The sequence below is a fragment of the Erpetoichthys calabaricus genome, chromosome 16, assembly GCF_900747795.2.
Source record: "Erpetoichthys calabaricus chromosome 16, fErpCal1.3, whole genome shotgun sequence".
Taxonomy (NCBI): domain Eukaryota; kingdom Metazoa; phylum Chordata; class Cladistia; order Polypteriformes; family Polypteridae; genus Erpetoichthys; species Erpetoichthys calabaricus.
In genome coordinates, this window is record NC_041409.2 from 77,546,707 (window position 1) to 77,574,209 (window position 27,503).

Sequence of the window (27,503 nt, forward strand, 5' to 3'; positions counted from 1 at the left end):
ATCTCAGCATGGTAAAAATACAAAGGAGACTGATCTAACTTTTTATTCTCTTCATAATCCGTGTAGAATCTAATTGGTATAAGTAATCACACAATTTTACAGTGATCTTAAGTTCCACTGTGTTTTTGCTTAACATATATAAACTAAAAGTGCTACATTTCAATTTAGCTAGGTACATTTTGGTTGCAATCGAGGGAAAGATGAATGCGGCCAAGTACAGGGATATCCTGGACAAAAACCTTCTCCAGAGTGCTAAGGACCTCAGACTGGGCCGAAGGTTTACCTTCCAACAAGACAAAGACCCTAAGCACACAGCTAAAATAACGAAGGAGTGGCTTCACAACAACTCTGTGACTGTTCTTGAATGGCCCAGCCAGAGCCCTGACTTAAACCCAATTGAGCATCTCTGGAGAGACCTAAAAATGGCTGTCCACCAACGTTTACCATCCAACCTGACAGAACTGGAGAGGATCTGCAAGGAGGAATGGCAGAGGATCCCCAAATCCAGGTGTGAAAAACTTGTTGCATCTTTCCCAAGAAGACTCATGGCTGTATTAGCTCAAAAGGGTGCTTCTACTAAATACTGAGCAAAGGGTCTGAATACTTAGGACCATGTGATATTTCAGTTTTTCTTTGTTAATAAATCTGCAACAATTTCAAAAATTCTTTTTTTTGTCTGTCAATATGGGGTGCTGTGTGTACATTAATGAGGGAAAAAATTAATTTAAATGATTTTAGCAAATGGCTGCAATATGACAAAGAGTGAAAAATTGAAGGGGGTCAGAATACTTTCCGTACCCACTGTATGTGTATATATATATATATATATATATATATATATATATATATATATATACATACACACACAGTGGGGCAAAAAAAGTATTTAGTCAGCCAGCAATTGTGCAAGTTCTCCCACTTAAAAAGATGAGAGAGGCCTGTCATTTTCATCATAAGTATACCTCAACTATGAAAGACAAAATGAGAAAAAAAATCCAGAAAATCACATTGTCTGATTTTTGAAGAATTTATTTTCAAATTATGGTGGAAAAAAAGTATTTGGTCAATAACAAAAGTTCATGTCAATACTTTGTTATATACCCTTTGTTGGCAATGACAGAGCTCAAACGTTTTCTGTAAGTCTTCACAAGGTTTTCACACACTGTTGCTGGTATTTTGGCCCATTCCTCCATGCAGATCTCCTCTAGAGCAGTGATGTTTTGGGGCTGTCCCTCCAAAGATTTTCTATGGGGTTGAGATCTGGAGACTGGCTAGGGCACTCCAGGACCATGAAATGCTTCTTATGAAGCCACTCCTTCATTACCCGGGCGGTGTGTTTGGGATCATTGTCATGCTGAAAGACCCAGCCATGTTTCATCTTCAATGTCCTTGCTGATGGAAGGAGGTTTTCACTCAAAATCTGATGATACATGGCCCCATTCATTCTTTCCTTTACACGGATCAGTCGTCCTGGTCCCTTTGCAGAAAAACAGCCCCAATGCATGATGTTTCCACCCCCATGCTTTACAGTAGGTATGGTGTTCTTTGGATGCAACTCAGCATTCTTTCACCTCCAAACACGACGAGTAGAGTTTTTACCAAAAAGTTCTATTTTGGTTTCATCTAACCATATGACATTCTCCCAATCCTCTTCTGGATCATCCAAATGCTCTCTAGCAAACTTCAGATGGGCCTGCACATGTACTGGCTTAAGCAGGGGGACACGTCTGGCACTGCAGGGTTTGAGTCCCTAGCGGCGTAGTGTGTTACTGATGGCAACCTTTGTTACTTTGGTTCCAGCTCTCTGCAGGTCATTCACTAGGTCCCCCCGTGTGGTTCTGGGATTTTTGCTCACCGTTCTTGTGATCATTTTGACCCCACGGGGTGAGATCTTGCGTGGAGCCCCAGATCGAGGGAGATTATCAGTGGTCTTGTATGTCTTCCATTTTCTAATAATTGCTCCCACAGTTGATTTCTTCACACCAAGCTGCTTACCTATTGCAGATTCAGTCTTCCCAGCCTGGTGCAGGTCTACAATTTTGTTTCTGGTGTCCTTTGACAGCTCTTTGGTCTTGGCCATAGTGGAGTTTTGAGTGTGACTGTTTGAGGTTGTGGACAGGTGTCTTTTATATTGATAACGAGTTCAAACAGGTGCCATTAATACAGGTAACGAGTGGAGGATAGAGGAGCCTCTTACAGAAGAAGTTACAGGTCTGTGAGAGCCAGAAATCTTGCTTGTTTGTAGGTGACCAAATACTTTTTTCCCACCATAATTTGCAAATAAATTCTTCAAAAATCAGACAATGATTTATATATATACATACACACAAACTCAGCACTGAGTGGGTGGAAAGTTGCCTATAAGTATTAGGAAAGGAGTGCAGAGGCTATAGGTTAAAAAACAAGGGCTGCAATCTTACAAAAAGATCATAAAGTAATTGTACAAAAAAAGTCAGCATATAAAGGAGTTCAAACTCTGAGAACAACATAAGGAGAGAACAAACTCTAAATGAAAATTCTCCTTGTGCATGAGATGGAACTCACTGCTAATATTCTTTGCAAAGAGGTTCAAAATAATGGCTGAAAATTACTGCTAGTGTGAGAAGTGAATTGCTGGGTATTCTGCAGTGATTAAAGTTAAACACCTTAAAATTAGTTTAGTCTAAGACATTGACTCTTCATATTCAAAATACTATCATATTAAATCATAATTTTAAAATTTATCTCAGAAAATTATACTATTTCATTATTTTTAAAAGAGATTAAACATAAGCATAGTGGTGAATCTATTGCAGAATTATTTGTCTCTGACAGAGAACACTGTGAAGGCGGGTGCATTGGTATATTACCTTCTACACAGTCACTTTCAAATGAAAAACAATCATCCAAATGCTGCTTATAAGACATTGACAATGAACGATTTCAAAAAAATTGATTGGCAATTGGTGAAAGATAATGGAACTGTGTGTAATACTCAGAGATTACTCTCAAACAAGGAAACAACTTGGATAACTCATGCAAAGGACTCGTAAAAGAAAGCTAGGTTCATGCACATTGATACGTGTTTAGTTAAAAAGGAAAAACATATCCTAGATCAAACTGAGATTGTCATAATTGAAAAATAAATGAGCTTTGAAAGACTTGCAAAGCATTGTTTTTCCGGGAGCTTTAATATTTATGTATTATTTAGCAAAAAAGAGTTACCACATGTAACACTATTTTAAAAATTGCTTAAACATCACAAGGCTATTGGTTGTACCTTCTTAAAACACTTTAAAACTTGTCAAAATATGTCTTGTACCCAGAAAAAGTAATGAAAGAATTGCTTGAAACTTTAGCATCAAAAATTATATCTGTAATGCTGAAAAATGCACCTTCTGAAGCTTATTTCAGTGTTCTGCATGATCAAACTACAAACATCTCAACTTTAAACCAGTTGATTTATGTATATTAAATATATTATTTAAATAAAGAGGTTACGGTTTGTTTTGTTGCAATCTGCAATATGACTGATAGCAAAGCTAAGACTATTACTAATACATTACTTGGCAGTCTATGTATAAAACTTGTAAGCTGGTTAACCTAGGATCTGATGGGGCAGCGGCTGTTAATGGGAAACAAAAAGGGAGTTGCGAAACAGCTCAAAGATAGTAGAATAAATGCACTTATGGTCAACTGTAATTGTATAAGCCACCAACTGGCTCTTCTTAGTGCTCAAGCGGTTGCTGAAATGCATTATTTAGTGAGATTTAATGCTATCCTAAAGCAACTGTTTTTCTTCTTTCAAAGTTCTTCTATCAAGGTGTCTGATTTTACTCTGATCTAAAATATACTAATCATTCTTCAGATTAAACTTAAAATGAATAGTGACACTAGAAGGATATCTCATGACTTTTTAGTAGTCTCTAAGAGAATGCACAATAGTGCTTGAGAGAGAAGCTGCCAAATAATGCAACTAAAGGTTTAAGTAGACATATTAATTGCATACAATATCAGTGCTTCGTTAATGATGCTTTCAGAGCTGTTGCCTTGTCTAGAGCATGGCAAAGGCAATATTTTAACTTAACAAAAACACAGCCAGTCTTTCAAGTTGAAAAACTATCCATCATAGAATTTAAGGACACCTCTGGCAGACATTTTCAAAATATTCACCAAGAGACCTTCACAATGATTATTCATATGCTAATGTTATTACATTCAAGGCTACAATTTATGTTAAATACATAAGCTCAGTTTTTAACCACCTATACAGTATGCAAGACTTCCCAATATGCCAATCATTTCCTACTTTTCAAGAATTCAATGCTGCAAGTCATGTTTAAAGTTATTAAAAATGGCAATCCTGCAGTTTTAAACTATGACTGTACTAAACAGGAATGGACACTTGCATAAAAAATGATTAAAAGACAGTCGTACAAAAATTTAAATTCAAAGAAAATACTGCTAGAATTAGCAACAACATCTGAGTTACAGTTTTTCACATTTAGCAAAAATAGCTGTTGGACTAGTCATACCTCTAAGCACAGCTGAATGTCAAAGATAATTTTCTGCAAAAAAATAAATAAATAAACATGGTTGAGGAATCATACGAGTCGGAACACGCTAAATAATCCAGTGCTACATTTTTGGAGTGACCAGATCCATACGATTTTGGTTATGAAAAGGCTGCAAATACCTGGGATTTTAAGCAAAGAAGAATTAATATGTGAAATTTAAACTCAGTAATCACTGAGCATTAAAAAGCTTTCATTAACTGATAATTAAAAAAATCCTGCAGACTTTCTTCTTCAACCACCGAGGTACTCCATCCCACCTAACAAAAAAAGTTCTGAATACTGAATCAGAAGGACATAAAATTATAATCATTTTATAATTGTCACAGATTTCACACGTTTCTTATTTATATCAATAAAGAATAGCAATTACTACAATAGTAATATACAACAGGCATAATATATGCTGTATTAAATATGCAATTCAAGATATGCCAAGGTTGTAAAGCGTATGGTGACCAGTTCAGTGATTAGGCAGAACTCCAGCCTTGGAGTATTTTTGTTTCTTATCTGCCACAGTTAAATACTGGCAGAATTCAGAGCAGGCACATATCATACATGAACCTTCTAAAACCACCCATAATAGCAATGCACTGCGCTTCTATAATTCACCTTATTAAAAGGATGAGTGGCTGTGTGTCCATCCAGTTGCTATGCCTCTGTCATTCCAAATCATGGTGCATCACAAACAAATACTTTTAGCAATAAAATGCATTGCCCATGTCATTCCAACAGATGGAACCATCACAAACATTAACACTGCTTTTACAAATCCCATAGTACATGGAATATAACAGACATATGCACTGCATGGTGCACTACAAATGTTAATGCTGAGGTCTGCATTGGTCACTTACATTCCAACCCATTTTAGATGTGTAGCACAGCTAGAAAAGGGAAAAAATGGAAAGAAAAATATATGTATGCATCCAAAAATCTGCATTAACCCAACTCAAACAAAGGATGGAAAACAGGATAAAAGAACAAAGTAAAAGAAAGGGAAACAGTGCCAACACAAAAGTACAACTGTGCATTTGCACCTAAAGAAAATATAAAAGGAAGGACATTCAGTGTTAAAGAATCAGTGAAGATGAGTGTGGTACATCCTCAGATTTGGAAGACAACCTACAGTACAAAGGGAATCCTAGTACACAGAAACAGTATAATCTTGGAATCATGCAGTTGTATGGAGTTTGAATATTTATAAGTCAGGGTCTGTATTGTTTAAAAAAACCAAAACAAAATGCTTCTATAGATGACCACCTATTTTGCCTAAATGATGGAGCTATCCCTGATTGTAAGTTAAATTACTAAAAGGGGTGAGAGTTATGGGAATGCATGTCTCTTGAGAACTGGGGGGGGTTGGGTTCATGTTATTGCCTAAAGGTGTCACATTTACACCCTGAAACAACTTGACATAAAAAGGAAGGCTGGTCACATTTAAGAGCTGCAAATGCTAAAATCTTGTCTCTTCTCCATGGCGGAAGCCGTCACCTTAAGTGAACTGCAGAAAATGAATAATTGCAAAATTATTTCAGATCATTAAGGTAATTTTGTCATCCGATCAGTGTGATAAATGCCAGAATAAGAATAAGGCCACCAGACAGAAGTAAATAAACACTCACTATAGACAACTTGTTTGCAGTTTGCACCTCTAAGAAAATTCACAGCAATTTAATATATTAATTTGCAATGACTTTTACCCCTCACTCCCATACACCCTGGTGCAAGTGCCATTGGATTATTAGGTGGCTCTCCCACACATTTCAGTGGTAGGAGAGACAATGCCTGCTAACCAGATTGCTAGGGAGATCTGAATCCCTTTCTTTTTCCTGTTACTGCAAGGTTTTTGAACATGCAAAAGAGTCAATCTTCAGTTTCCAACTGTTAAATATTATTGAGGGAAAACACTTGGTCATTGATGGAAGAGGAATACCACAGAGCTGACAGAGTGAGCAATTCCTCACAATATCCTCAAACTGTATTTATTAAACTGTATCTTTTGTAAAACTACAGCAATTCTTATTGGTTTAATATCTAGTCAACTTTTAATAAAATCTGTGATTTAGGGATGTGCCTCACTAATTACAGTTATAATAATGTAATCAACAAAGAGAAAATTTGCAAATGGGTTTTCTTCAGAGCTAATGAACAACAAAGTAGGATAAGGCAAGATGAATAACAGCAACACATGATGTCAAAATCCAGGTAATAGAATGCCTTTGAAATCCCTTACTTTCAGAACCATTCACCCAAAGAACATTAATTCTTCTGTAGTTGACAAGCACATAGTGGAGGACTTGGAAGATAAATCTTTGTTATTTCAAAACTGAACTACCGTATTTTAAATTAGATAAAGGCACACTTAATTTTAAATGCTGTTACCTTCAAAAAGGGTGGTGCAATATTCAATATGCACTTTTCAGCTATCACAATGTATCGGCAAATTATTCAATATGGATATAAATTAGAGTGATCAAAAACGTGACTCTCAACAGGCAGCATACAATGAAAGGAGTTACAAAACTATACTTTTATCACAAAAAAAAAAAAAAAAACATCGGCCATCTCAATGAATTAGTTTAAAAAGCTAGCTGTTCATTTTCTGCATTAAGTTTCACTGCTCAATGTTTAAGACATCAGAGTCAGTCAGGGCATTGGCTGTTGCAAGAGAGCATGCTACTTAATAATCCTGTTTTTTGGGGGTTTTTTTTAGAATTATATAAGCAAACTATAGCATAATTGGAAAAAAAAGACTTTTCATTGCAATTGGTGGGAGGATGGGAAATCACATTTAACCTCCACTTGACTTAGACAAAGTAAACAAAACTAATCAAAGTACATTAAATTCTCTATATAATGTATAGCGCTTGTGCAACAAGCTTGAAACCAGATTAATTAAGTCTCTTGCTACTTTCTAGTATGTGAAACTTCAAAAAGAAGTATGTTGCTTCAAAAACAGATTGCACCAAAGTCACAATACTGTATTTGAAAACTGCACTAAAATACCAATTTTTATTTTGTACTGTTGGCTACAAAAATAACAGTTCAAGTCAAGTCTGCCACAAGGACAAAGTGTTTCCATGAGTATCCTTCACTCCTTTAAACACACCTTTCTTTAGATGGTTACTTTTGCTTGTTGCTCCATGATTAGAGAGGGCAAAGACACGATTGCCCAGATCTCAGTCTTCTGTGTCAACCTGTAAATTAAAAACCAAGGCACTACACAAACATTCATTCAACTCTCCAATTACTCTTTAATCCAAATCTATAAATGTATGCCCACTCAACAATAATATCAAAGGCAATATTTCTGACTGAATAATAGGATATTATTGGGAATTGGGGTTCATACTAAAATTTAGCAACCTGTGCAAAACTAGAACTGAATGAACTTGAGTTATTATTCCTCATAAATCTACCAAGGGAAAGTCCTAAAGTAGTCTTAATAAAATGAAAAAATAATTGGAAGAGAAAGATAAATCATACAGCCAAATCATCAGACTTTCCATTTCAAAATACTATAAATACAACAACTAATATAAATTATAACATCTGCAATGGACTGATGATCCAATCAGGTTTGGTTCTTACTGTGTGTTTGATACTCCAAGTATAGGCATTTGTGATGCTGAACTAGAATTGCAGGTTAGATAGAGGAAATAAATGGACAATAAGAACACTCTTGGGGCCCTTCAGGCATCTGTTAGAAAGTCTTTGCAAATCATTTAAATATTATAACCATTAAATATTGCAAATTAAAGAAATTGTCGAGTCTAATTTGCAAAATAAGTAATATTTAATCACTATAATGTGACAAAATGAAGCTTGCCTTGCACCAGGTGGATGAAAGAACACACTGCTGAAAATAAGAAGCAAAGAAGCAATAGCTTTACAACTTTGAGTTTTTCCTGCATGCTTACAAACACACGTAAAAAAAAAAGAGTTTGAGCTTCTCTGTGTCAATGCAGTGATCAAAATGAGGGTGAAGCATATTTTTCAAGCTAGTGTTTCAGTATAAGATGCTTTTATATCAAACATACTTCATGATTATTAGTGACATTTGACTGTAAGTCTAGTGATACACACATCATCTTGAGAGAACCCTATTTTCCCCTCAATTATAGCAATAGTGCACTGGGATTTACATAATCAGATTGTCATTTTTTGCAATGGTTACTGAATTTAAACAAGAGCCATGTAAACCAATGTAAAAGTGATCAAAATAAGCAACAAACAGCAAAACAAATGCCCCTCCATCCACACCACTTATACCGCCTTAAAGGATTAAAAGTCTCCGATGCACATGAAGGCCAGGTAAAAAATTAAGATGGACACAACAAGCCTGAAAGCAGACTAGGGACACAGGAAGAGACAAATTAGAAACAAAAACTGGCAATGAAATGCTGACCATCAGCCAGAGAGATCCCAACCGAAAAGTATTGTAGACTCAGTATTAAGGGTCTCAACAATGAAGGCATATCTGTTAATTCAATGGGTATGGGGCACCAGACCAAAAATCAATAACTGTGAGACAATCTGAAAAAAACCTATGAAGTGTCAGGGACATATAAAAGAGACAAAGGTGGCAAATGTGATTGGTGGCATAGCATAATGTTTCTAAGTGGTAAGGTACAGGGCAGTGCTTCTTAAACTTTTTTCCTCTTGCATCCTAATCTTGACCATCTAAGTGTCTTCAAGACCCAGTTCAATCTCCAGTATAGGGAATATGTAATTTTAAATGGAACATGCTGTTAAATCTGAGATTTTAGAAGATACAGGAATGCTATTAAATGCAGCTTTTGACAAAATGGGAGGTGGCATGGGGAGGAGGTCACACTACCAAGCTGATAAAGTACAGTTCTACCAGACAATTTATGCAAAGTTGCAAACAATAACACCACTACCTTTAAATGTTATAAAGTGGGTGGGGAAAAAACAGAGGGGATAGTGGAACACCATTTGCATTAAACACCGAGATAGAAAGAGAAAGAAGAAGGGACAGAAAACTTGGACCTCAGTAATTAGAATGCTCCGAGTCCAAATTGGTTATAAAGATCATCAAGTGTCATATTACCGTGACCTGTTCAGGGTGGGAAAGGGATTGCTTTGCCACCAAAACAAAGAACAACATTTATGGAAGAATGTCTGTACCAGACTACAGAAGAGTCAAGATGTTTCTTGATCTCTTATTTAATCTAAAGACTATAAGAAACAATGGGGATGCAACTTTAATTTCAAATTAAGGGGAGAACAGAAAGGCAATTTGGAGAGAACATGGTTGAATTCAGTAAGAAACCAGGACAGCAGATGAATTATATGGTTTAGCCAGCTCTATATACAAGGAATAAATCTGCAACAATATAATTCTAAATCAGGTAAGGGTAACCCCCTTCTGACCTATGCCCAGAGGGGACTGGGCGGTCTCGTGGCCTGGAACCCCTACAGATTTTATTTTTTTCTCCAGCCTTCTGGAGTTTTTTTTTGTTTTTTCTGTCCACCCTGGCCATCGGAACTTACTCCTTTCTATGTTAACTAATGTTGTCTTATTTTAATTTCTTATTTTGTCTTTTATTTTTCTTCTCTTCATTATGTAAAGCACTTTGAGCTACTTTTTGTATGAAAATGTGCTATATAAATAAATGTTGTTGTATTATACATCACAACAGAGCGCTTACTTGAAGATCTTTCATCATTCTAAAGGAAGACCGAGAAGAGATCTAACATGTGACCATTATTTTAATGGGGCAGATACATGTTATCAATATAATTAAAATTACGGTAAGGACTATGCTCATTTTGATATTTGGCAGTCTGAAACAAAATGACAAGAGTAAGAAAGGAATACAAAGCAAAAGATTCCTCAAAATTCTTATAGATACAAATTGGGTTTAACAATTTCCTACAAGAAATGAGAAATGTCAAAACCCAAGTATTTAAAACAAACAAATTAACAGAAAACACAGAAGCAAAACAGGCTGATGGCACTGAGAATTTAACAGAAGGAGAGCAAAAATATAGATTAAATTTACAGTCCGAGAGATGCTTAAATGAACTGAACAAACTATGTAAATGAGTAAGATTAGAAGAACTATTACCAAGAAAAAGCAAAATACCATTCACATTAAGAAAACAGAAACTTTATGACATGAGCTGTAAGGGCTCAATAGATGTATGAAAAAGTAATCAATTTAATATCTCTTTCACCAAAACCCACCAAGTACAAAATGTTCCACAGAAATTTCCAATTGATGTGGTCAAAAGACTTCTCTGAATCAAACACTCCAAGAGCTGTGGGCTGGGGCAATGTAAAGGCTATATATAATATGCAAGATGTTTACCAGCAGCTTTGCATCAAAGACTTCACTGTGTTGTGAATTGCCTGGAACACCCATTAAACTCCAATTACACCTTACCGCAATATCTCTGAAAAGGATGTTTAATGATTAAATCCATCTGTCCAGGGATTTGTCCATTTCAGCTAGTATTGGGCACAAGGCTAAAACAATCCCTGGACGAGGCATCAGCTCATCGCAAGGTTAATACAAGCACACACATACATGCTGGCATCATTTTAGTGTAACCAAATCTGCATATTTTTGGAAGAACACCGGAGCACACTGTGGAAACCCAGAAGGAAAACATGTAAACTCCAGGCAGGGAATATCAGCGACGTGACTCCCTGCAAGACAGCAGCGCTAACCGCCATGTGTCATATTATTTAAACGAAATTACCGATTTATCTGTAAAATGTAACATACATACTTCAATGCATTTCATCATGAAAGTGATATCAAGTATAAATATAAAGATTCTAAATGTGCAGAGAGTTAGAATATCATACATTTAATGTGCTCAGTGTGGCGATCTATTGCTGTTTGCCACTGCTGTCAGTACCAGTGGAAGCCCTAGAAAAAAAAGACGGCACAGAAGATGGTATGTGAGACTTTTAAAATGTATTGTGTCATTACGATCGGGAATATGCAACGCTTGAATATAAAAGCACCACGAATGCATCTGTATGTCGGCATTTTGCTTCACCACATCGAACCATTCATCAAACATCGAAGCGCTTTTACCAATCTCGTAGGATCCACAAAGCGGCTTTCTGTCACATGTAGACAGTAACCAGAGACTCTAATGTCACATTCCAACGTTTAGCACACTACACCCCCTGACTTTTTGCTGGTACTGCAACTCGCACACGCGTCACGTTAATTTCTGAGGACCTGCTCAGAGAATGCATCAAATGAACGCTGGGAATGCGTGGCAGCCATGATGCGGGCGCATACGCGTTCTGAGCTTGAAGTATAAATGAGCCCTTACACCACAAGTAATCAAAGACATTTGCACGTTTGGTATTCACCCCAAGTCCCTAGGTGGTCCTAGAGGCACATATCCTCCTATGAACATAGAAGAGGAGACATCAGGAGATGAAGCAGAATAAAGTAAATGAACAGGCAGGAAGCACCAGGGCATCTCTCCATCCTTGCAACCCCTCTCACTCAAAATACTCATATCCAAAACAGTTTACAAGGCTCCCTTCACCCAATCAAACCAGTGACAATAAGCAGAAGTCACTTGAATACAACAGTGATAGAGAAGCTATGCAACCCTAGCATGCTCCACAGACAAAGCAACAAGATTTCAGTATCAACTAACAATGATATCCAAGTCTTCCAAGTCATGCCAAGCAGGCTGGCATCCCACAAGAGAGCGACTGGCTAACCCAACCATTGTAGTTCTCCTGTCCAATCTACTTTTCCATATCAGCTAAATGGATACCAATTTGGACTACATCCGTATATAGTAAACTACTCAGCGTGAAATGAGGGATTGCTGCATATTTATTTTTGTTGATATGTGGCACCACAACATACCGTATTTCTCGCACCATAAGACGCACTTCTTTTTCCCCCAAAAGAAGGCTGGAAATGTCTGTGCGTCTTATGGAGCGAATATTGAGTCACAGACCATGATGTGTATTACCTGACAAAAGTCGACATCCAGGGGTAGAGGGCGACAAAACTCACTGTTACGTTACAGGCATTCCCTCTGTGCTTGGAGGAATGTTAGACTCATTGACTCGGCATCTAATCCTTGCGTGTGCGTGAGTTGCGAAATGTAAACAAAGGCAAGATGGCATCGACATCTCACGAGAGAGCGAAGCGAGTGCAGAAAACAAAATACTCAGCAGACAATGTTTTGCGCATTATCACTGAGTCGGACTCTGATTTTTCAGAATCTGATTTTGTTGAGAGTGATCAGGAGATCGAACAAGAGAGTGAGGAACTGGCATCAGCTGATCAGGACACCAGCCGATGCCACCCCAGCTGAGCGCATTCGTGCAGCCATGCACCTACGGCAAGGTTCGTGTGGGAGGAATACCTAGACATTGATCCGTGGGAGCCAAACTGGCTACCGGACTTCACAAGACAGTATGGCTTGCTGTTGGACTCGACAGATTACCAGCCGCTGGACTACTTCAGGCAGTTCTTTCCTGAAGCTGCCTTTCAGCTACTGTCAGACGAGACAAACAGGTGTGCAGAGCAATTTTTTGAATCGAGGGCTGTGCTTGCACCGCATTCTCGTTTTTCAAACTGGAAACCCACAACAAAACACGAGATGAAGGGCTTTGTGGCATTACAAATATAGATGGGACTAGACTGGCGATATAACTTCAGGGAGCATTGGTCCAAACATGCTTTGTCCCCTGGTGGCTTTGGACAGGTTATGTCGCGTGATGATAGGTACGTGCTCCTGCAAACTGATTGTGAGCAACTGAGCTTCATAAATTCTGACACTAGCGATGAGGAGTTCTTGGGGTTTCCATAAAACTAGAAGAGTGCTTGAACCTTAAAGTCTTTCCTTATTTGTTAATGACAGTGATGATGTTTCTTAATACCGCTGTTGAATTTACATGGTTGAAATATTATTCTGCTATACTTTATTAAACATATTAGTACACCATTTGGTTCAGAATATTTTTTTTCTTGTTTTCCTCCTCTAAACTTAGGTGCGTCTAATGGTCAGGTGCGTCTTATGGAGCAAAAAATATGGTAACAGGCAAAGCCATTCAACCAAATGGACTAATCACATTCCACATAGACAGAAATGCCTCAGGACCCAGTAAGGCACGTGGTGGTGGTGGTTTTTGTATTTATTTTAATAAAGAATGGTGCTCGTCACAACCCAGGGCTCACTGCTGGAGCTTTAAACACTGAAATACCATACTTCCCAACCTGCTTTGGGAATTCACTGCTGTTATTATAGTAGCAGTTTACATTCTTTCCCACTGAAATGCTAGGGAGGCACTGTGTGTTCTCTACAAGGCTTCTGTGAGGTGCAAACTGCACATCATGATGGGTTGTTTATTGTTGTTGAGGATTTTAATAATTAAAATTTTGTAGCGGGGCCACATAGTGTTTAAATGTCAGTTCTGAGTGCGTCTCGTTTCATTGTCCCGTTTACTGTTTGTGCATCAGTTAATGCCGTCCCCTGGAAGGAGACCACAGCCACAAACCTGGAAAACACCTGTTTACAATCAATCAATCACAGCCATCACAGGATTATTTAAGCCATCAGGAGGAGAAGGAAGGGAGGAGAGAAGGAGATTTTTTTTTCACCATCTGCCGGATTTACTTCAAGGACCTCACCACGAGAGACCCCGGGGTAGGACTTAATCATCCACCACACACACAAGGATTCACGGTGAGGCTGTTCCATTTTTTCCGGGGAGAATCAAACAACTCAATATCACTAATTCAGTCATCCGCTTTCAGGACAGTTTCTTTATTACCAGACTCACGTTCTCATTCATTTTCAGTTTATCATTCATTGTTATTCGTGTTGTGTGTTTATTTGTTACAGGGACAAGGGAGGGTTTTTGTTGTGTGTATATATATATATATATATATATATATTTGGTGGTGTCTTGTTATTGCTGGGGTGAAGGGATATTTATATTTATATATGTTTCTATTTTTTGCATGTCTTATTTTACTTAATACATTTAATCCGTTTAAATTTTACATCCTGTTTTTGTGTGCTTATATTTTTCACCATCGATTGTGGGGGGAAAGTTTAATTGGTAAGAAGTACGGCTTGATAGTAAGATTATTTCTCAGTCAATTATCCAAGCCACAGGTCTTGGGAGTGTAGCTGCCGGCTGGGTAAAGGGGTCGGCCGTTACAATTTGACTTGGACAACTCTGCCCAAACGTTATCAACATGTCGCAGGGAAAATCAGGACATCACTAAGAACACACCACACACCTGTAACAATGATGCCTCCCTCCTAGATGAGCTAAAGTACTATGCACAGCTCAATGCACTGAATGATGTGCCTATGAAGAAGACCACTTCTTCTCCTGATGATCAGATATTGCAGCTGCTGCTGGACTGGATGACATACATGGTTGTTTTATCAGGACATGTCCAAGACAATTGGCAGATGTCCACACTGATATCTTTAACAATTACCCAGGCCATCCCTTATCACCACAAGTCCTCCTTCTCATCTAGTTATACAATTCAGAAATATATCAATGCTGTTCAGGAGCTGGAAGTGGGTTGCCCGATTAAGTAACTTCCTCTCTCTTTTTTCCCTACTGTTTTTTAATTCACTGTGTTTGCTAAAAGACTAATAGACTACCGTCCTCTTTGGTTTTGTTTCCTTTAATTAATATTTCAGGAAGAGGGTATTTGGATGGGTGGCCTTTTTCCACTAATAACATTAAAAAACATTTTCATGTTTTCTTTTGTGTTTCTAGTTATCAGATTTAATACATTTTTGAAGAGAAAAACCTTCCCTAAGTTGGTGGTCTTCCAGTGCATCAAAGCTATCACCATAATACGAGTACCGAGGAAACCTACCATTTCTTGTCTCAATACCTATCATTTCTCACTCACATCTGTTATCGAAGTGCTTCAAGAGGCTAACTGAAGCACATTTAAACTGTTCTTCCAAGCTGATACTGCCTTCTCCATTTTGCTTACCGCTCCAAATGGTCTACCGAAGAGACTCATATCCTATACGTTTTACCTGGTCAACCTAGAAAAAAGGACAGCAGATAGAGAAACTGAGCATGCTGGGCTTTAACACTTTTCTTTACAACTGGATTCTGGACTTCCTGACTAGGACACAACAGAAAGTCCACATTGGGAAAAATATTTACAGCACCTCAACACTGAGCAGTGGTTTAACCCAGGACTGTGTGCCCAGCCCAGTTCTGTGTATCCAGTTGACTAACAACTCTGCTACAAAGTATAGGTGAAACAGCATCATCTTCAGCAAAGACACAAAAGTGGTTGGTCTCATCTGAAACAGTGATGAGATGGTGTAGACACTGGAAGTAGTACAGACAATGAACTGATACAAAATCAACAATCTGTTGCTCAATACAGGAAACAACACAAAGAAAGTACTGCTGACTTTAACAAATCCATTCCATCCATTTTTCACTGCACATTGAGGCCTCTGTGCAGATTCAATCAAAAGCACTAAATTCCTCAGGGTACACCTGGAGGACAACATTATCTACATCCTTATTTCCACCTCGTTAGCTTAGAAGGTACAACAGTGTTTCCCATCCCTTTCATAGACTCTTTGCCCATCTGCCTTCCAGTAGAACCACAGAATCTGGGTCAGCTCTTCCAGACTGTGCATCAGGTTCTTTCCATAGGCTGACAGGCTTCTCAATACCAAGTGTTTTACTTTGCATTTTGTGTAGTTTGCAGTTAATCCCCTAATGTGTAATGCCTTGTTTTGCACCATATTTTATATATTGTGGATATAAAACATCTACAAACTCCTGTTAAAATGACAGGTGTTTGTGAAGTACAAAATGAAACCAAGATAAATCATGGCATAGCTTCTTCCACCTTTATTGTGAAACAGTAACCTATACAAAACAGAAAAACAAATCAGAAACTGTTTAATAAAAAATATAAATCAACTTATAAAACCCTGGTTGTATAAGTGTGCATATCTCTAAACAAACACTTTGTTGAAGCACCTTCCAATTTCATTACAGCACTCAATCTATTTGGGTAACAGTCTATCAGCTTGGCACATCCTGACTTAGCAAAATTTTCCCACTCTTCTGTGCAAAAATGTTCTACAGTGATCCCTCGCTATATCGCGCTTCGCCTTTCGCGGCTTCACTCCATCGCGGATTTTATATGTAAGCATATTTAAATATATATCGTGGATTTTTTGCTGGTTCGCGGATTTCTGCGGACAATGGGTCTTTTAATTTCTGGTACATGCTTCCTCAGTTGGTTTGCCCAGTTGATTTCATACAAGGGACGCTATTGGCAGATGGCTGAGAAGCTACCCAACTTACTTTTCTCTGTCTCTCTTGCGCTGACTTTCTCTGATCCTGACGTAGGGGGATTGAGCAGGGGGGCTGTTCGCACACCTAGACGATACGGACGCTCGTCTAAAAATGCTGAAAGATTATCTTCACATTGCTATCTTTTGTGCAGTTGCTTCCTGAAACGACATGCTGCACGGTGCTTCGCATACTTAAAAGCTCGAAGGGCACATATTGATTTTTGACTGAAAAACAAACTCTGTCTCTCTCTATCTCTCTCACTCTCCCTGCTCCTGACGGAGGGGGTGTGAGCTGCCGCCTTCAACAGCTTTGTGCCGCGGTGCTTTGCATACTTAAAAGCCAAACAGCCCTATTGATTTGTTTGCTAGAGATTGTTTTCTCTATCTATGTGACATTCTGTGCTCCTGACACGCACTCCTTTGAAGAGGAAGATATGTCTGTGAGACGGAACTGTCATCTCTGTCTTGTCATGCAGCACAGTTTAAACTTTTGAAAAAGAGACAAATGTTTGTTTGCAGTGTTTGAATAACGTTCCTGTCTCTCTACAACCTCCTGTGTTTCTGCGCAAATCTGTGACCCAAGCATGACAATATAAAAATAACCATATAAACATATAGTTTCTACTTCGCGGATTTTCTTATTTCGCGGGTGGCTCTGGAACACAACCCCCGCGATGGAGGAGGGATTACTGTATATCCGTCAGCTTGCAAGGGCATCTCCTGTGCACAACCATCTTCAGGTCAATCTGCAGATTTTCAGTTCGATTCAGGTCTGGGCTTTGGCTGAACCATTCCAGAATTCTGATCATCTTTTGGTGAAGCCATTCCTTTGTTGATTTGGACATAAACTTAGGGTTGTTGTCATGCTAAAAGATAAAATTCATCTTCAGCTTTCAAACAGATGCCTGAAGGTTTGGTGCCAAAATCAAATGGAATTTGGAGTTATTCACAATTCTCTCCACCATAAATAAAACACTTGTTCTGGCTGAAGAAAAGTAGAATCAAACCATGAAATTTCTAGCAAAACTTTTGAGGCTTTTGCTTCATGTTATAAGCACAAAACAAATGATACTAGAAATAATATAATACAATACATTCATCTAAAATAAGTAATGTTGATCATCAGTATGCTATTTTTCGAGAATTAAATTCCCTCACTAAAATAGGTTTTCATGAGCTCCGTAGAAAAATTCCTCAATTAAAACCTTTCAAAGAAATCTCAGATGTTTGATAGTCAACTCTTCATTAGATACCAAAGTTTACCCAGATTGTCTAAAGACTGCAGTAATAATAATAATAATTCATTACATTTATATAGTTGAAAAACCTGCTTAAGAAAAATAATCTCAACTCCTCTGCACTTTAAGTAAATTTGTAGAAAAAGTTGTTTTTAAGGAATTACATGGCTTTCTAAATAAACATTCTATTCTCGATAGGTTTTAGAACAAATCATAGTACAGCAACTGAACTGCTTAAAGTAGTAAATGACTTAGGAGTTAAGACAGACAGAGGTCACATATCTGTTATTGCTCTACTAGACCTGAGTGCAGGATTTGAGTGCACAGACCACACTATTCTAATAAATTGCCTTAATGAATGAGTGAGCCTCTTGGACATTGTCTTAAATTGTTTTCAGTCTTATTTAACAAGTAGAAAAATCTTTGTTACTTGTGGTGATTGTAGTTCAGAGATCCATGATATCATATATGGAATACCATATATGGTATATGGCATAATTCTGGGCCTGCTGTTAATTTCAATCTATACGCTCCCATTAGGTCAGATTATCTCAAAACAAAAGATGTACTACTACTGTTATGCAGAGGACACATACCATTACCTATCTATAGCAGCTGCAGCTGATGACTCTGACACTCTGGGCTCTCTGACCCTATGTCTATCTGTTATTTCTTAATGGAACAGTAGTAATTTCATCAAGCTAAATGAGGAAAAAACTGAAATACTGAAAAACATTACTTAATATACATCTGATCAAGTGATCTAAAATATCAAAATGTCAAGCTAATATAGACCATATAAAATTTAATGGCTAATATGTGCTTAGGTATTCTCCAGGTGCACTAGCCTTTTCCTATAAAGAAATCTCTGCTTCTGAAATAGTATACTGTGGCATGAAATAATGTTCCTATTGAACCACAGTGCAAGAGGAGATATACACGTCAACCCTTGCGATTTGCAGGTTTACTATTCACGGACCTATCCATTCATGGATTTGTTTTCAGTGATTAAATAGAAATTTTGTGAGTTTTGTACCTATTGCTGAAAATCACAGTTGATACCGTTACTAAAAAGGATTGCAAATCCAATGGGAGTACTGCACCAATGGGTATCTTCGCTGGCTGCTGCGTGGGCTGCTTGGTGAAACAAGATGAGGGCACTAGCTTTAAAAGTGTCTCATAAGATGACATCAGGATTGCAATCAATTCTTTTTTTCCCCCCAATGCTTCACTGTAGAAATGGATAACAAAACATCCATCTGATTACAGTTTTATCTTGATTTATGTCCTTCCTACGCTTGTTTGTGCAATTTTGTCTGGGTTGGAAAACGTGTTTGTCTGGGGAGAGCTCCCAACTTCTACAAATCATCATTTACATCAGCATCACGGTAGGACATATCTATACATAACTTTCAGGAACCTGTTCACAGGGGATTTCATTTCATAACTACACCACCATCATATGCATCTGCAAAACTGGACTATGACATGTGTGAAAGTCATTTTGCTGAATTTTTTTGTATCAGTAAGAGTAATCATTTTTTTCTTTTACCACCATAACCACACACACACACAACTTTATTATACAAGTTACATTTTGCAAATATTTACACTTTAGTATAGAAATGCTGAACTAAAAACTTTGTCTCAGCAACCAGCCTCACACATGTGATTTGCTTGCATTCGGTCAGATAGGCAGACAGAGACAGACAGACAGACTTTTTTTCCACTGACAGATAAAATCAATCAAACTGCAAGAAAACATATACAAGCTATCAAAACCCTCAAACCCTTTTAAAAAAAATCGTGAAGCTTGGTGTTCCCAAAACCTATCCTGGTAGCACTGAACACAAGGAACCAATACTGGACTGGGTACTTCTGCATTACAGTACAAGTTTCTCAGTTATTCTAAATTATCTCACCACACATTTGAGACATGAAAGGAAAACCTTACTAGAATCAAGTAACAAGGCAGTTTAATGATTAAAGATTAAAAAAAAACAAAAGGATATGATCAAATTTCAAAAGATAACACAACCAAGTTAGTTAATATGAAAGAATTCAGTTTCAAGTATGGCTATATATGAATCACCAAGAAAAATATAAAATGAAACACATCACTAATCTAAGTTATTCAAGCTTTGTGATGCAACTCTTTCTACCAATCCAAAGTCATTAGGCTGCAAGAGAAAATGGCCTACATGCCTCAGGTGGACTGAACAGATTTATTTTGTCTCATTCAGACAGTCACTGTCATTTCTACAACTAAACAATGCTATTACAAGACAGAAAGACTTGAACAATAAGCACATATCGTAATAGAACATATCTTTCATCCATATGCAGCAGCATCCCAAAGTCCTAAACAATGTTAAAAGCAAATAAAAATTATATTTATAAAATTGATGAAAGGTGCATTGTTAAGGGAAGGTCTAGATTTAGTCTTTAACACAAATTCTTTCCTGCAATTTTCTTTTGCCTTTCTGAAACACAAGAGTCTTGGATCCAGTTGTAATAATGAGACCGTATATGTTCAACTGGAAAAAAATGTATGGAGCTTATATTTAGACAAATGTATTTAATGACAGAAATTCAGCAGCACAATAAATCAGACTTTATGCTGACCAATGAATTCACTGTCATTCCCTTAGGAATAATTACAAAATGAAAACTAATAAAGTTAACTCTCCTTTCTCCAACTGCAATTCTGCACAGAGGCATATGGAGACGTACAGTATAATTGTATTAATAAATATAAATTACACTATTCAGATTCATACTTATTCCATTTAATTAAGTGCATTCTTATAAAGGAAACCCAGTGATAAGCCAGCATGATGTACACTCTTATAAACACATCATAACTAAATAAACAAAATTATGCAAAATCTTTGATTTGGGAGTTGCCCTCAATTATGGGCATTATGGGGAAAAAGTGTCAGTGAGAATCAAATAAAGGCCTAATAAAGTGTATTTACTCACTTAATGTGCTTTGCTGCCTTTAAAAACACAAAGAAAGAACAAAACAAATTAATACTTGCTGAAATTAACTTCAGAAATACATTTTCAGTTACCGTATACTCGCATTAATAAAACATGAAAAAATGTCTTTACAGTGTTGTTCCTCTATAAATACTTCTTACACATTTGTTATCTGGAATATGTTAACTTTCCTTCCTCAACCAAGCTAGATGGCCCTCTATTAAAACTGTTGGTATATCTCTAATATTTACACAGTAAGTAAATTTACAGTATACCAGGTGTGGCTCTTAAAAGAATCATACCAAACAAAAACATCACTTCTAACAGTTTCCAAGCACAAGAAGTGGTTTAATTATTCATCAGCACTCGCATAACTGTGTAATTGTTAGTTGTAGTGGCTAATTACACACACTTATCACAAAACAATAACCTGTGGGGGGATGTTCAATCTTCCTTCACAGGAACTCCAGCTTCAGGCTTCTCTATTACAACAAAGCAGCACATGAATCAGCTTAATTGAATTACATGTATCCACCCAAATTTAAAAAAAAAAAAAAAAAAAAAAAAGTTACCTGCTTGTTTCCCAAGGAGGTTCCTACTGTGCTTAAGAGAGTATCATACCCTCTAGACAACCAAAATAGCAAGCAAGTTGTCAAAAATAAAAAGTAATTATACATTATCTTTTTGCCATCTGTTGATCTGCTTAATCTTACATGTTTCCTATATTTGGGAGGCATTGTGGATACATAAGCAAAAAATACTATTTAAAGCAAGCACCACCTCCATTCCTTTAACAAAACTGTTTAGGTCATAAAAAGGCATCATTTTGGTTTTTATAAAATTCACAAGGCAATCTTGAAAAGTAACAAAAGATAGACAAGCATACCTCAGGCATTTCTTTAACCCATAATTATATAAAAAATATAATAGTTTTGTTGGTCTTCGTGCAATTTTTTATGCAAATCCTGTAGGCCACTTTGAAATGGTTTACTCATACTTGCACTGTTTGATCTCTGTAATACTTAGACTGGTGATTTTAATGTTTTTCTGTTATTTTACTTCAGTTTCAAGTAATTAAATAAGATCTGTTTTCCTTATCTGTTGATTTTATTACTCTCATTAGTAAGCTACAATCAATACCGCATTAATAAGACCAAGCTAGATCAATAAGACTTTAACAAAAACGTTTTTAAAGGATGCAAAATATTGTCCAATTATCACTACAATCAAAGTCTCAGAAAATACTGAGATATAAATTTTTTGCCAGTATTGCGCACCCGTACGTGTACAACAGAATACCCAGAGGCGGGCAACATGGCCTTTTGGCCTTGGAACCCGCAGAGTTTGTTTTCCACATGTTGTTTACTCCTCTCCTTGGTCATTTCACCATAGGACATGTTAAAAGGAACTAAACATTTATTTTCTTCCATCCTACTTCTTAAGATATGATGATGTCTTTATTGTTTTTAACATATTCTAATATGTTATTTAATTCAGTGTTTGATTTATTATTTTTTTAAAAATGTGTTATATTTTATTGTTATATTTATTCATTTTTACAATCAGTAGAACGCAGTTAGAGCTCAATTTTTATGCATGTAAGAGGATATATAAATAACAACAATTACAATTATTACCAGGCAAAAAAACTGGCACATCTACAGTTCTATCAAGCTTTCACCCACAATGACAATAACAGAGTGGTAGTACAATAGTGAACATTTTTGTTTGTTAACTATGCTTCTACGGGTATTATATGATGCACGTTCAAACTGATCTATCTGGGAAGATTCTTCATACATTTTTCTTTCATAAAAACAGAGACGGCATGTAAATATTAATAAATCTTTAATGGGTGGTTTTGACTTTGTGCACCCATGGCTAATTGTGCATGCACTCAGCAGGTGCTCCCTTCCCTTATATGGGACTTTGGGTGAGATCAATGAGCAGGCTATGGCTCCAGCCGCAAGGATTCGAAGATCAAGAAGGGCCAGAGCAGACCGCACTTGCTAAGGAGATTCAGATCTTTTGATGCATGCAGCAAGCTGCCTGAAATGTTCTATCAATCCATATTAGCCTTTGCATTGTTCTTTGCTACAGTCTCCTGGGGAAAGAGCCTGAGCTCAAAATAAACACACTACCTTAGCAAACTTATCAGGAAAGCCTGGTCTATCACAGGGCGAATGCTGGACACTCTAGAAGCTGTTGTAGAAAAAAGGATGGTGGCAATATAGATGCCACAATGAAAAATCCCCTCCAGTAGGCACTCTCTTGGAGCACTTTTAGCCACAGGCTCATTTCACCATTGTGTGCCAAGATGCACCTCTGGGGGGTCTTTTCTTGTCACTTCTTGAAATATCTGCCCAATACACATTTAATTTATTTATTTATATTATTTATATTTACTTCTCAATTGATTAATAGATTGGCTGTATTATTTGTCCTTTATGTTTATGCTGCCGTGTGCATCTGAATTTCCCCATGGGATAAATAATCTTTATTCTAATCAGTTTATGCTACTCTGTACTGGCACTTTCCTGTTTCAGCATGGGTGTACCAACAGATAATGTATTTGTTCTGGTATAGATCATTGTTATATACATATACAAGGGGGCTATGTCTGTACCTGATCTACACTACATTGTGAAATGCATAACATGCTTAATACAACAAAGAAGATACAATGTACAATAAATCTATACAGAACAATTAAGTATTTTCATAATATTCTCAGTGTAGTCAACTAAAGTACCCTTCAAATAAAAGTACTGCCTTTTTTTAATATAAACACACACGGAATAATCCAGCTGTAGCGGTGACATGAATGCGCAAAGCAGATCAGTCAATGATGTAAAACGAGAAGTGGAGTATATGCACAGATCTTACAATATTCACTATTGTACTACCACACTCTGTTTTTTCATTGTAGATTAAAGCCTGATAGAACTGCAGGTGTGCCAATTTTTTTGCACTGTAACAATTGTAATTGTTGAAAGTTCTGTGAATTGCTGCCACAGTTCTGTGATGTCACACTGGTCTTGTAATGCATCATGAAGTGCTAGAAAAGGGGGGGGGGGGGGGACAGAATTTCCAGGAAAATATTTGGCTAACACCGCATACTCACTGTGAAAGCACTTGCCAAATTTCACTGATCCACACTATTCAGTGTGGATCACTGCTTTCTACTTTGAATTTCACACACATAAATTGGTATTAGCGAATCAGCAATTTAGTATATGGAATTATTTTTACTTTTGCAGAACAATTCTATACTACTTTAGTCATGTCTCAGATCCACTCCCTTAGTAATCCAATGCAGCAGCAATATGTCACTGTAATCAGTGTTCAAACCATATTGATTCTGCATCAAAAACAAAATTACTTGTTAACGGTGGTCAAGCAAAAGAGGTTCAATAAAACAGAAAAATTGAACCCCGCCATTATTTATAGAAGCCTTGCTACCAGCAGGATCCAGGATTTTAATGCTTCATTTGCTGATACATTAGAGACATGAAACAATTTTTTCTTCACTCCTTCTACCGAAAGGCTATTGCTGCAATTATTGCTGATGAGCATTTGATATTGTATGGCATTAGTTACACTACATGACTTAAACCAAAATAGTTGAACTGTAGTGGACCTTGGGGTATCATAATGCTGAAATAGCAGTTACAAAATTAGAAAAACAAAGGCAATCGCTACAAGAGTATAACTGGCTTGTTAATGTCTATGCATTTTAATATTTGGGATTTCTAAAAAAGTAAACAAAATTGCCATCATAAGTTTGCAAATGTGACCCCATTTAAATGTATTTCAATATACATACTGTAAGAAGAATCCACAAATATGTAGGCATCATAACAAAATACTGCGTTACCCATCAATCTATTAAAGTCAGTAAAATTAAGAGTTGCGCTAGGCACACAACTATCTTTAGTACAAAAATCATATTAGGAAAGCTGCTCATGGCTACATATAAATAAACTGATTCTGTAATTTAGTTCCCAACGATTTATCCATAACCTTTTGAAGACAATTTATCCATTACAGGTTCATACAGGACCATAGTGTACCCTGGAAATATTGGATGCATGACCAGAACATTCCCAAAGGATAATATCGCTGCATGGTCAATGCAGGTCACACTCACACGAATATGCACACAGATCAACAGAATGGACCAAATTAGAGAGACCACTGATCTTAACAGACTCGCCTTTGGGATGTTAAAGGAATGAATGTGCAAACTCTACAGAGCCAGTAGCTGGGATAAGAGACAAGTCTGCTACCATGACTACCTCATTAACCTCATACTGCTACATAATGTACTAACACAAATTGTATGTCTAGCCATTCCCCCAACTTAGCAATGCAGGACTCATGGCATTCATTATCATCAAATCCTTTAGAGCTCTCTTTTTCCGTTTCCAAAAATACTCCCTAAATTCAGAATTATGTTGCATCCTTCCCTAGTTGAAGCCTTACCTGCTTCACAGTCACTTGTAAGATAAAAAGCACTTTTCAGGCATAAATGTGATTTGGTGTGATTTAGAGTCACAGAAATGTGTTGTGGATCTGAATAAACCATATACCGTATAGTCAATTTAAAATAGTATTCAGATAAACGTAGAACTAAAAAAACAGAGGATAATCATTCAGCACAAGAGTAAGAAATTCATTATGCATAACACAATACACTTCGCCACAGAGGTGAAATGACCCTCAGAGAAACTGAAATTTTGCAATCCGAAAACCCTACTGATCCACTTGTTTGTTGGTTTAAACTGTATCCAACCTCTTTATTAATAATTCTTTACATTTATATAGCGCTTTTCTCACTACTCAAAGCGCTCTGCAATTGCATTTTAAGGGCCTTGCTCAAGGACCAAACAGAGCAGAGTCCCTATTGGCATTTACGGGATTGGAACCGGCAACCTTCCGATTGCCAGTGCAGATCCAAGTGTCTTTATTATGATAAACATAAACACCAGTGTAGAACTCAAATACATTTTTGTCAATTTCCTTCCCAAGTAATAAAAGCATGAAATTAAACCATGTATATTTTCTGTTCCAATAAAATCTGCTCTTAATATGAAAAGCATTGCAGTAGGCATTGACTATTGCTGCAATTGAAGCAAAGCCAATTATCATTCAGGTGCTTCATTATGAAAACATTTCTAAAACAGGAGGATTTGCCTCTTCTCTCCTAGAATTCTATGAATTTGAATTCAAAAACCAATATTAGTTTCCCCTTCTGCATAGTCACAGTCTGTCCTTTGCTGAACATATGATATCTTGTCTTTTTTAAAGTTCTTGAAAATTACTAAAGAATTCTGTAACACTGAAAACTCTCTTATACGGTGATCTGCCAAGACCCAGAAAAAGTTATGCACATTTTTGATACACTTGACTCTTGATATCAACACAGCTAGCTAAAAACTCATCTTCATTAAAAATACATCTTAAGTTCCACGTAGCATACCTTTTGGAAAATCAAATGAAGTCAAACAATCACCTGTGCATTTCTACACTTTTGATGTGCCACTCTCACACAATGCTTAAAAGCAATTGAATCCATATAATTAATTATAAAAGATCAGTGCATACTTGCATTTTCCAATAGATGATTAGGAGCTATATAATGAATTGAGAATTGCACATATTAGTAGTCGCAGACATAACACCTAAGTCAATGGGTGTAGATTTAATAAACAGGTCAAAATTTATCAGTGAGGATTACTTACTAGATTTATAACCAAGATTTTATTGAACTATTGCAATTACAGATCTAAATCTTCAACTCCATTTATATTATTTTTCAGAAATTTATTCTTCTCTTGTATTAGGCCCACTTGGTCAATAAGCAGAATCTCATTCTAGCATGGAAAATACAAGCAAGATTTCCCTATAAAAATAGATGGATACTTGGAATATGAAAGCCACACAAGCAGAGCACAGAATTTTAGACGGGGGCAAGGCTAGGAGTAAAAGCAAGAGCACAGAATAAACGCGATCTGAAATTGGCACTTTAATGCTTACAAGACAAAACAACACACTGCATGATACATCAGCCGTGAAACAACTCACCACGTTCGGCAGCCGCGCAAATCCAAACCGCAGAAACCTCCAGGAAATGGGTTTGACAACCCTGCTCTAGAGGGAGCTCGATTATCTTTCACTGGCTGAAGGTTTGATGTCAAACTGGCAAACAAGCTATGGAAACAAAGAGATTTTTTACACAAGTTCCACGTATAAAAAAGAAAAAAAAAATTCTTTAGACAAAAATCAAACTATAGTGTCTTTGTTGGTGTCAATGCAAAACACTACATTTAATTTAAAAATAGCCCTAAAGGATCAATGCACATGTTTTATTATCTGGCATGGTGGCAGATTA

General features: G+C 36.9%; 1 protein-coding gene across 2 annotated transcripts in view; it reads right to left on the reverse strand.

Moving 5' to 3' along the window:
- Positions 1 to 27,503, reverse strand: part of LOC114666958 (brain-enriched guanylate kinase-associated protein) — a 117,498-nt gene that overhangs the window by 37,931 nt on the left and 52,064 nt on the right. Inside the window, exon 2 of one of the 2 annotated variants that reach the window (XM_028822011.2) lies at positions 27,197 to 27,322. The exons of the other annotated variant lie outside the window; for it this stretch is intronic. Within the exon in view, the coding sequence (XP_028677844.1) occupies positions 27,197 to 27,322 (126 nt within the window). The remainder of the gene's footprint in view (positions 1 to 27,196; positions 27,323 to 27,503) is intronic. 2 annotated transcript variants of the gene reach the window in all.